At 39.9% G+C, this 12,758-nt stretch overlaps 1 protein-coding gene across 2 annotated transcripts in view; it reads right to left on the minus strand.

The window, feature by feature from the left end:
- The window catches only part of mix23 (mitochondrial matrix import factor 23), a 19,528-nt gene continuing 6,770 nt past the window's right edge, over positions 1–12,758 (minus strand). For both annotated transcript variants that reach the window (XM_048540282.2, XM_048540283.2), the window contains exons 2-5: positions 11,694–11,819; positions 7,571–7,717; positions 4,247–4,306; positions 1–1,797 (exon numbers count right to left, since the gene is read on the minus strand). In XM_048540282.2, coding sequence (XP_048396239.1) covers positions 1,747–1,797; positions 4,247–4,306; positions 7,571–7,717; positions 11,694–11,819 — 384 coding nt within the window. In that variant the 3' untranslated portion in view covers positions 1–1,746. The remainder of the gene's footprint in view (positions 1,798–4,246; positions 4,307–7,570; positions 7,718–11,693; positions 11,820–12,758) is intronic.

The raw sequence follows: 12,758 nt of genomic DNA on the forward strand, positions 1-12,758 counted from the left end.
AAAAGCACCAGTGGATTTTTATTACTAATGGGACATACTCTCCAGAAATAAAACATTGGAACGATGTGATTTCTTCAGAAGTTAAAACTCCAGATTGCACATATCAGAACATGTCCAATATTTAAATACACATGAATAGACAGGAACAGAACCACATTTTCTCTAGATTTAAGAACTGTTGATTCTTGAGTTCTATTTTTTAAAAAATGGAACCTTGACAAGTTCCAGTAGAATCACTGTTTCAATGGATACAGTAATACAGATAACAATGTTCCTTCAGCCAACATAGAGGCAATTCATGATTTTTGTAAGTATTACTGCAGTCAAATCGGGCAGATTTTATTGAAAAGAGCTTCTAAATGGCTTTGGCGTATAACACCCTTCCCCATCTTGTTTATCTTTAATGGAGAATACTTGAATATAACAACTCCACCACCCAACACAAGGCTAAGCAGACCATTATTGCCAATGTGACACTAGAAATTAAGGTAACTGGCAGGAATGACTGAAAAATACCTTTAGACTTTGAACCGATCACTGCTTTTTGTAAGAAAGAGCAACCAATTTGATCAGTGCCCAGGCTCAGGAGGAACTCTTGCATGGGCATTTAGGCATCAGGGAAAGGAAATAAAAAGATTCTGGTGCCCCATTCCCAATCAAACATACCACCCAGCAAGCTTTAAAGCATGCTAAATTGCTGGCAGATTTGGCCCCTCTTGTTTCTGCCCTACTGCTTGGAATAAGTAACTTGAGGACTCTTTAAATTGAACACCCGAGACAATAACCTGCACATACCAATAGTGTGTTTTGAACTGTAGATGAGGCAGTCAGTGAAACATCTGCAAAGATTCTAATTTGACATTACTTAGTTATTCAAATGTCATTTACAATAAAGTTACAGCAAATGTTTAAATCCTGGCCTGAATGTCATAGATTCAAATACCAAACTGTAATGTCTGAATTATGAGTTAAATTCTCAGGCTTCTATAATTGTGCAGCTTAAATCATTGGTATTTGTACTGTGCACCTACCCGATTACCAGATATAAACCTGACCAGTCGGGTTTTGGCAGATGAGTATTTTCCTTTCACTTCAACTCGCTGAGACAGTCTGAGCGACATTGTAGCAATTCCAATTGTGATTAAATAGGAGTCCAGTTCTGAAGGGCAGTAGTTTTTTTTAAAAAAGCAAGTGCAACTTATAATTGTATAACCATAAAAACAAACAGCGAGTCTGGTATCTTATTGCAAATTAAGTTGGATTGGGCAATTTGAGGGAGATAAAACTTTAAAAAATTGTCTTGACATCCAAGTTATCTAATGATCCTACATGGGACAAAGGGAAAAACATTCTAGTAAATGAGGCTACGAAAACCTTCAGATACTTTGCTTTGCAACAACTTACATGATCTGTTCCATTGTGCAGTTTTTAAAAAAACGCTTAAACCATGCACAAAACTGTCACAAGATATTCAAGATGGACAAGCATGTTTTTGTAAAGTTCACAGAAAGCTTACATCATACTTAGTTTGTTAGAACCATTTTTATGAGCTATTTTAAGTGATTGCCAGAACTGCCAGTTTCCCCACAATTATAAGTCCATCAAATCCAAAACTTTTTGTTTATTATACCTATAAACGGTCCCTGAAATGGTCCACTGCACTTTACTCTCAACAACTATCATCTGATTCATACTTCTCAAGCCACAGGTAGGCAGGATTTGGCTTGTCGTCACAGTGCTTTCATGTCACAGGTTGGTTGAAGGCTTGTAATGATTTCTGCAGCGTTCCTTGAAGACCTTAAAAGAATAAAAAGGTTTATTTTTTTAATAACTTAAGAGCTTGAAACGATTACTCCAGATTTCAACTCCCTCTTGTTTTCTTCTTTCACCATCCAACTTTCACAAATTAGGAGAGTTCAGAACGTGTCGTGAATTTCTTCTCATGTCTCAGGAAGTGCACAGCTCAACATGAAATAGAGTTTCACAAATTGCTAAGGTTTGAGTTCAATTGTTAGCCCACTCTGAGGTAGTTAATAAATTAGGTAAGCTGATAATAGTGCTGGTACAAATTGGCAGTGGTACTGAGTTTGGTTGTGTGGAAGGAGGTTTGGTGATCGAAAGAGAGCGTGTATATTGAGCAAGAACAGAACTGAACCAAGCCGCATCACGTTCCATCGTCAAATAGGACTCTCTAATTCAGATCCAAGAAAGGTCACAGAACAGGAAATTGGGTGCAGTAGAGTAGGTCCAGAGTTCCAGCATGTGTTGGCAGATTCAGGGTAAGTCGAGTGGAAGTGGCGTTGTAAATGAGTGGAATGTAAATAGAGGAGCTGAATGCTGGAACTGAGGTGAAATAAGCTACCTTCATCTTCAGGGCAGCATTCAGCCATGCACAGTACCCCATCGCTGCAAAATGGAAGACTCTCTATTGACTGCCCTCGTACTTGATACGTAGTTAAGCGTGTCAGAAAGCATCAGTGCAGCTGCAGGACATTGTTGAAAGAGTTCCACATCATCAATCTTGTCACTATTCAGCATACTTGCCAACACGGTGAAATTTCATGCATGCCCTTATAACAGGACTGATGAACTTTACATTCAGAAATAAGTGTTTTATTTAGATGGGATGGTCAGGTGGGGTAAATACTTTTCACAGCACATCAATGACACTATCGGTGCTGCTTCCCTCTCCTGTATGGAATTAGAAAAACTTATTAATTTTGCTTCCAATTTCCACCCTGCTCTCACCTTACCCGGTCCATCTTGGATACTTCCCTTCCTCTATACCTCTGAGGATAGGTTGGCCACCAACAGCCACTACAAACCCAGTCACTCCCACAGTTACATTGACTATGCCCTCACACCCTACTTTCTGTAAAGAATACATTCCATTCTCTCAGTTTCTCCATCTCTGTTGCAGCTGTTCTGGTGATGCCTCTTCTGCAAGGTGTCCTCAGAAATGTCTATCTTTTTCCTCCACCGAGAATTCCCTACGATTGGGGTTGACAGGGTCATTAGGTGTGTCTGCTGCCCTCACTCCTTCTCTTCCCTCCCATAACACCAAAGGGTTCCCGGGTCCTCACCTACCATCTCACCAGTCTCCACATCCAACGAATCATAAGCTATTTTTGTCACCTCCTGTGGGATGTCACCACCAGACGCATATTCCCCTTCCCTGACTTGTCAGCTTCTGCAGGGACTATGTACTCCAGGACAACCTGGCCCACTACCCAACATCCCCCCCATAGCACCTCCTCATGCAATTGCATAAGGTGTTATATCCGCTTGTTTACCTCCTGAGCATCCAAATGCCCAGACGCCTTCCTGGTGAAGCCGCAATTTACCTGCACTTAATTCAATCTAGTCTACTATATTTGCTGCCCACAATGTGGCGTCCTCTATGTGAGAGTTTAAACACAGACTGGGTGACCACGTTGCAGAACACTCGTGTCCTGTTCATTACAAACAAAACCCTGAGGTTCTTGTTGCCTGCCACTTCAACACACCACTGTGTTCCCAGACCAACATGTGTGTCTCAGGCTTGCAACAGTGCTCCAGTGAGGCTCTGTGCAAGCTGGAAGAGCAGCATTTCACTTTCTACATGGGGACCCTGCAGTCTTCAGAATTCAATATTGAGTTCAATAATTTGAAGGTCTGAACACCACCTTCCATGTTCTTTACCGATTCCTACACCCTGTCACAACATGGGCTGTTTTCAGCGCAGCCAACCCATTTTCACTTACTAATGGTCCTTATTATAGCTTTTTCATCTCTCTGGCTTACCACTATTTATTCCTTTGCTTGCTTAACTCTCTTCCCCCTCTGGGCTCCATCTATATCTATTGCTTACTCCTTTACCCTCTTCTCCTTCTCCATTTTCAGCATATAAGCAGTTTCCAGTTAATATCGGTTCTGAAAAGGCGTCACTGGACCTGAAATATTAACTCTGCTTTCTCTCTGTACAGAGGCGGTCAGACCTACTGCATTTCTTTAGCAATTTCTATTTTGTTTCAGATTGCCAGTTTCCTCAGTTTTTTTGTTTTATTATGGTTGGGTAGGGTGTCTCTGATTACAATTCCATTGGAAAGGCCCCCTTCAAAAAGGTTTAAGAACCACTGATCTAGATGACAAACAAACTATTTCAAAACAGCTTATATAACCATTCGGATGATGATTTAGTTTTCATACAATTTTACTGTTTTCCAATATAGAAATATTAACAGAAAAATGCAAGAATGGTCCTTACCTTCCAACTTCTGTCATTGACAACCTCCTCAACATTTAATTCAGACTGCATCAATTTCAACTGAAACATAGACACAAAGACAGAATGCAAATATAGAATAAGTTACAACAGGCAGAGTGATTTATATTATCATAGAATCTTACAGTGCAGGAAGCCATTTGATCCAGCAAGTCTGCACTGATCCTTTGATGAGCATCACACCCAGGCCCCACCCTTTACCCCAACACCTCGCATTTACCACACCTAACCAGCACACCCCTGGACACTATGGGGCAATTTAGCACGGCCAATCCAACTGACCCGCACATCTTTGACTGTGGGAGGAAACTGGAGCACATGGATGAAGCACATGCAAACGTGGGGAAAGTGTGAAAACTCCACAGTATTCCAACGCTGGAATTGAACTTGAGCTCCTGGCCAATAGTACTGACCACCATGCCGATAAGGTATGAATGCATTAAAGAGATAGGCACAAGAATTGGACCGAATCCATCTACTATGAAATGGACATCATTTCTATAGAAACAAGTACACTGATTGCAGGCATTTCAATGCATTTTATATCACCATTCAGACTCCAACGTTCTCTATCCCTCTTCATTACAATGTCTACACTACAAAAGTACTTTGTCTAGGATAATTTTAATCAACCAAGCTGCAAAACGATGCTTGTCTCTTTCCTCTTCCTTCTCTCTCCAGTTCATATTATTAACAGTTGAGCTCTATTTCGACTGCAAAATGTGGACCTGAGTATTACTAATCACAGGTAACACAGCATGCTGAGTTTTTATTAACAAGTCAGGAGGAATACAAATGAACAAGGGTTTGTGATGGTCTTCTCACATCAACAGTTCTAACTGAGACAAAGTTGTTCAAATGTGAGATTTTTCTTTACTAACAGAGTGTCCTCTACAAAGCTGAAAAAACAGGAAAGATTTATTTGAGCTTATGATCAGAACCAGGATATTGTTGAAGCTACAATCAGCAGCTTGGGTTGTGATGACTGGGGAAAAACAAAAAACACTTGCTGGAAATTGTGAGAACTTGGGTAAGGGTAGAATTAAGGTCAGATGAAAAATTCACCACAACCAGACAGCCTGTGAACCAAGATAGTTAAGACAAAAACAAGATAAATAAGCACTTAGAAAAACTACTACAGGTCACTCAGAATTGGTAGAATATTATGCCAGCATACGTCATCACCTTCAGAATGGGAGAACATTGAAGAGGATAAAAATACTTGTAAGCATTCATGATTGAAATCTTGCCAATTTCTGCAGAGATTTGAATAAACTGCGCATGGGAATTGGTCTGAGAAAAGATCAATTATTTTCATAACGTTTTGTAAAACATTAAACTCCTAATACAATATTAATTTGATGACAAAATAAGTGACAATAACATCTACAATTCACTTAAAAATGGAATTAAAGGAATCTATGTTTATTATTTTCAATTTAGCTTTGAAATTGTGAAAGGTGAAGAGAACTCCTTTAGTTACAACATTCTCATTTTATTATGTGATCTCTGAATTCATAAGTGTAACTTCAGGAGATTGAACAAAAACGCATGCAATGTATTGAAATACAATACCGTTCAAATAACGTTGGCTAAAATGAAGAATGGCACATAGTGCGATACTTTCATTAGTAGGTCCAGGCACTATATAGCCTCCAAGATGAGGCCTCAAACCTCAACAGTTGCTCATGGCAAGGTACCATTTTAGTAAAGGAAGTGAAGCCTCTGGGACAAACGGATGATTGTTGGTGGTTAAGTATCAGTTAAAATATCAACTTGTGTTCATTAAAGGAAAAAGCACAAAGCATTTTAGAAACAATTACTCGTCTTAATGTGATTTCTTGTTTGGGAGTAGGGTTGAGGTGAATTTCAAATATTACTAGAAAGGGATACTTGTCATTTATTGTTCACTTTCTACTGGAGCTGTGAAGAGGACCTCAAACATGTCGAGAATGTTTTGTCAAGCTTTTACCAGCACTCTTTCAGTGTTTATTCTGAAAATATGCCTTGTGTTATTCTGCCATATTGGATACCTTGTTATGAGTCTAGAGGAGAAAGCAAATGCTTAGTCAAGGGAATCTTACAAAAGGAGCCCCTTAGTCTATATGAGGAATTGGAGGACGACACAAGGCTAGATAGAGCAGCATTTGGGACTCACTACAACAGGAGGCCTAGAACAGGTACAAACTCTCTCTCCTTCTCTAGAACTACTGCACCAATTCAGAGACCTGTGTTCCCTCTCAGTCAGTGCTTGGGCCATTCTGCAACATGTTGGGTGGCAGCCAGTGCACTGGACATTTCAGTTCAAGTTGACAAAACTGATTCCAGTGATGAGGGCTTTCAATTCAAATAGATACCTTATTACCATAGACAAAACCACTCAATTTGTTGAAGCTGCAACTAACAAGAACGCTGGATTTATTATTGAGAAGTACTACGGCAAGTGGAATTCAGTCACAGAACGTTTTCAGAACAGCGATAACACAGTGTGGAGCTGGAGGAAGACAGCAGGCCAGGCAGCATCACAGCAGCAGGAAAGTTGATGTTTTGGGTCAGGCGTCAACTTTCCTGCTCCCTTCCTCCAGCTCCACACTTATCTCCGACTCCAGCATCTGCAGTTCTTGCTCTGCTGGAGCAATTTTCAGAACAGTGATGTGACAAAGCCTTGCACTTATGATCCTACCCTTTGAATTACTGACGTGAGCCTGAAAGAGACATGAGCTGGTGGTCAGCAATTTCTATCGAACAATGAAAGGAAAAATTAGGATAAGTAGTTACCTACCCATTTCCATGTATCCATTAGGGACTGCTTTCAATGTTTAAATAAAGCGAGTCTTGTTTCACAAAAAGAAACTTAATTCTATTTATTTAGAAGAGAAATTTCTTTAGCAAAAAAAGGACTTGAGCCAAATCATTTTTTAAAGTTTCATTATTTCAGTAAATAAATGTACTCAGAACTACAAATATTATTGTTTATTGTTCTCAATAGGTCAAATTCGTCAGTTAAGTATTTGTTTTATTTGAAAACTTCAGCAGCAGACCACACATCATCTCTGATGTGTTATCAAGCAATTGAATAATGTTATAATATACCTAAAACAAATAAACATTATTTTAATGCTAATAGTCAGCAGCACCTCTGCAACAAAAAAAAGTTTCAACCGTACAATTCTAGTTTAAGTTTCCTGCATCATTTATTAAAAACATTTAAGTTTGGCACATCCACATCAAAAGTATATTTTAAAACAAAAAGTTTCAAAGGAAGGAAACTATGTGTGTGGTTGATAGACTCAGTGCATGTCTTACATTTGTTTGTTCTTTCCGAAGTCGTTTTAGTAGCGTTAAATTATCCATGTCTTTATTTCTCTCTTCTCGTAGTTTGTTCACCCTACTGGAGCTTTGGTTTATGCAGGTCTTTATGGCTTTTTCCCTACTAGTGTGTGCCTGTTTTAGCTAAAAGAGAAAAAAAAAGGAAGATAGATACACAAAATTGACCAAGCTTGCAGCATAGAATTCTTTCGCTTGGTTTGACTTGATGCAGTAGACATATCATGGTCCATTTTCTGGGCTACACAAGTAAATAAAAGCAAATTTAGAGAAACAAGTGGATGAGTATTATGATGAAAAACACAATAAGCAGTGTAATGATATTTAAAACTGGAAATATATTTGGAAATAGGGCACACATTTTAGACCATTCTTTATATCTCTATGCAACCTTAAAAAAAACTGTTGTGATTAGGTGAATCTTTAATAATTGGAGTATTGTCAGTCAGGGAGTAGAATAAGCACCCCAAAATCACCTGTATCATTAGAAACGCTAACAGAACTCTATTATTTATTGTAAAAGAAATTAAAGACAAAATTAGGGAGGTTATGTTTCAGTTTTATGGGAGAGACCTAAGCTGATTTGATTTATTTATCGTCATGCGTATTTTGTTACAAAATACAGTTAAAAGTGTTGTACAGTGTCACCACTCTCCGACGCCATCTTAAAACAGAGAAATAAACCAAATCATAGAAGGGCAGAAGAATATATAAATAAAGAAGTGTTCAACTTTATAGTCCTTCTTGTTAAGTGCTCTGGCATGGGCCCCCTGGCCAGGCACAAGACCCTTCATTGCGCCACTGCTACTAGAATAAAAGTCACTACTCCTCAGTGTTATCTCACCTCCACCAATACCCTTGCCACTAAGAGTCCTTGTCAATGCAGCCACCACCTAAGCCGCCAACATGAGTCCCTGATGCAGCAGGGTCTCGTACTGGGCCCAAATTCACCTCTGGGTCAACGTTAGGACCACCTCAATGGCGCAGATGCCACCAGGAACCCAAACTCCGACACCGCCGCCATGAGTATGGCCAGGGCTGACTGGCTGACTGCCAAACGCCATCACAGAGGCCAAGCTTTTCAAAAAGCGGTAAGTAAAATAAAAGAGAAAAAATGAAAAGAAACAAAAAGAGAAGTGGGCGGACGGACAAGCCCCAGGCTCAGAAGTCTACCTCCATTATCAGCTTGCTGGAGAAGTCCTCAGGTCTCAACATCTTAAACTGGTTAACAGCCAAATATGTTTCAGTGATAATGGGAACTGCAGATGCCGGAGAATCTAAGATAATAAAATGTGAGGCTGGATGAACACAGCAGGCCCAGCAGCATCTCAGGAGCACAAAAGCTGACATTTCGGGCCTAGACCCTTCATCAGAGAGCCTGATGAAGGGTCTAGGCCCGAAATGTCAGCTTTTGTGCTCCCGAGATGCTGCTGGGCCTGTTATGTTCATCCAGCCTCACATTTTATTAACAGCCAAATATGCTGATTCTGTCCAAAACACATCACATCCCACTGATCCAGACTGAATCCCATTAGCCACTGATCAGCCCACCTGACCAGCCTATATCCTCCAGTATGTATAACAGTGTGTCTCTTAAGGATGTAAATGCTTCAGAAGTTGAAAGAAAATTTCGCAAACTAATTTGGAGGGGCTGTCTTACAAGGGAAAGATTAGGCATGCTAGGCTTATATCCACTGGAGTTTAGTAGGATAGGAGGCAGCTTGATTGAAAAATTGAAGATCCCGAGGGGTCATGACAGTGTTAGCTATGGAGAGGATATTTCTTGTTCTGGGAGAATCTAGAACCAAAAGTCACTGTTTAAAATAAGGGATTGCCATTTAAAACAGAAAGGAGGCAAAAGTGTTTCTCACAGGGAGTGAGAAGTCTTTAGAATTTTCTTCCTGAAAAGACAATGGAAACAGACTGAATGTTTAAAGCCAGAGATGGATTTTCAATCAACATGTTCAGATATATTATGACACATCTCTGGAGCAAGTGGGACTTGAATCCAGTCCAACTAGCTCAAAGGTATGAGCATTACCCCTGTGCCACAAGAACCCCCCCAGAGCTACACAGAATTCTTGGTAAGCAAGAGGATGAAAGGTTTCGGTGTACATGATATTGTGGATTTGAGGTTACAATCATTTCAGCCATGACCTTACTAAATGGTAGAGCAGCTTCATGGGGCAGAATGTCTTACTCCTGCTTCTTGTTCATACGTGCATAGGCTTGCATACGGCTACTCTGTCACCAGACAAACCGTCCTTGTTCCTTCTTAAGTTTCTAATTACATTTTTCAAAGGCAGAGACAGGCAATCAATAACTGACTAATACTGTCATTAATTGAGGCATTCAGTCTGTGACAGAGTGCTGGTGAAATAGAATCATCTGGTGTGAAATGAAGTGGTGTATTTTGATGGTCACCTTGGGGAAATGTAAATGGACAACCAAGTATGGATCGGATCATGACATCAATCTTGTATTAAGTTTATTGCAAGACTGAATCAAGGTTCTGCCTGAGTATAGATCAGGCAGAGTGAACGTCTTCCTGGTATCCCAATAAAATTCATGACAGCAGACAAGTATACTCTCTTCCAATGGATCACATGCCCAGTTCCAAAGCAGAAATTACGATGCCTCTGAGAATTGTGCCAGATGGGAAGCTATGTAGTTGTTGTACCAGGAAGTGATTATATACTACACAAGCTTGTTTTACCTAAGATTATTAGGTCAAACAGACTTTAATTTGAAATAGGACACTAAGACCATAGCAAGCCAGGCAGTATTTGTTCTTCCAGGCCCCCATTTGTCTACCTTGGATTCCAGCATCTGCAGTTTTTGTGGCTTTTCCTAGTTTTCCTTTATCTAGACTTTAATTTGAGCAGGATTTAAACAAAGGTTTTGAGGATGCAAGAACTTCTCTCTTTCGGCTTTAATTAAACACCAATGAAATGAAGCTGGCTACAATTGTGACAAGGTCAGATGTCTCCGATTTGAGCTCAACCAATTAAATATAGCACCTAAGGTCCATGCCTTACAGTGGAACTAGATGTGGAATTTTTCAGCTTACAATGCAAAATCCCCAATTCTACTTTGTTTAGGTCCAGTTCACTCACATAAAACATGCACTAATCAGAAAAATATTTATCAATACCCAGCAAAGAAATTGAAGATATGAATTAATGTGACCATAGATATGTAGGAGCAGAGGAACAGGACGTTCATTCAGCCTCTTCAGCCTGTTCCGCCATTCAATGTAATTACGGCTGATCTGTGGCCTAACTCCCTATACTTGTCTTTGGCCCATATCGCTTATTGCCTTCGCTTAACAAAAGCTTACCTACCCCAGGTCTTAAACTAACAACTGATCCAGTATCTACTGCAGTTTGTGGAAGAGAGTTCCAAAACAGCCAGCACCCTTTGTGTGGAAATGCTTTCCAACATCTCTCCTGAACAACTTTATAATTCTAATTCTCAGATTACACCTCTAGTTCCAGAATCCTAAACTAATGGAAATAATTTCTCTCTTTAGCTACCCTGTCTTTTCTAGTTAATATCTTGAAGACTTTGATCAGATCACTGCTTAACCTTCTAAATACTGGAGAAAAGAAAACCTAATTTGTATAATCTCTCCTCACAACTTGAACATTGGAATTCAGGTATCATTGCTGTAAATGTATGTTGTACTTTCCCCAATGCCAATATATCCTTCCTAAGATGTGGTGCTAAGATCTGCAAACAGCACTGCAAGTTGTATCGAACCAGGGATTTGCATAACTGCTCCATAACTTCTGCATCTTTGTATCCCATTTATCAAGACATAAAGGCCAGCATTCCATTGGCCTTCTTGACTACATTCTACGTCTATTCATAAGATTTTAAAAATCTATGCACTTGAACCCCCAAGTCTCATACTTGAATGAACTGGTCACCTTTTTAACCATCAAAATTTAACTAGCCCACCACGCAATGAGTTGCACATTATAAATCAGACTTCAACTTTGTTTTTGTGGGGTCTTTTTTACTATGTTACTAGTTGGATAAAAAGCTTAAAAACAAAAAAGAAAAAAAAATTGGAAAAAACGAATAGGGCATTACTTACTGATTCATAAAGTTGCTTGCATGTTTGACTTGCATCAATCTTCCCAGCAAAGGATGCTGTAGGGATAATAGTATTTAATTCGTGGACTATCCTATCATCAATTTGTCGCATCACCCGCAATGCATCCTATTGATAGGAATAAAAAAGGAGGTATTGCATTAGTAATACTGATAAAATTAACTAATGCAGTTGGATGAGGTCCAGGCATTATCTACAGCCAAATAAACAGACTTACTATCATCTGTGCTAAAGGCTACATAAAGACTATGCCTTTTTTAAATAAACCACAGGCAAGACCTCAGCCAGAATACTGAGTACAACTATGACATTCACGAAAATGCCAAGGTCTTGTTCATAGAATCCCTACAACATGGAAGGAGGCCATTCAACCCACCATGACCACACCGATTCTAAGAGCAGCCCCTAACCTATCCCCAAAACTTTGCATTTACTGTGGCAGATCTACAAGCCTGTACATCTCTGGACGGAATGGCCAATTAGCATTGCGTACGCATCATTGGTCTGTGGGAGGAGACCGGAGCACTCAGGAAACCCATACAAACATGGAGAGACTGTGCAAACACCCGACAGTCATCCAAGAGTAGAATCAAACCTGGGTCCCTGTTGGTGTGGGGCAGCAGTGCTAACCATTGTGACGCCCCATGGTGTAGTTTATAAAAAAATTCTCTGTGGGATTAGGTGTTGGCAGCTGGACAGTTGTCTTTAACAAGGTTGTGACAAGGTGCCTTCTTGAATTGCTGGAGTTCATTTGCTGTCGGTTGGTCCATAATGGTATTTGAGGAAATTCCAGGATTTTGACCCAATAACAGTGAAGGAATGGCAATATGTTTCCAAGTCAGGAAGATGAGTGACTTGGAGGGGAACTTGCAGATGATTGTGTTCCCAAGGCTGCCTTTGTCTTTCTCAATGGATATATGAGGAATGTCAGGGATCAGGGGCTATGATTATATTGCCAGCCTGGAGAGGTGGGGACTGTTCTCCTAGGAGTACAGAAAATGAAGTAACTTAATAGAATCACTTAAAGTGATCTTCTTGTGAAAAAAC

Source organism: Stegostoma tigrinum, chromosome 12 (genome assembly GCF_030684315.1).
Source record: "Stegostoma tigrinum isolate sSteTig4 chromosome 12, sSteTig4.hap1, whole genome shotgun sequence".
NCBI lineage: Eukaryota > Metazoa > Chordata > Chondrichthyes > Orectolobiformes > Stegostomatidae > Stegostoma > Stegostoma tigrinum.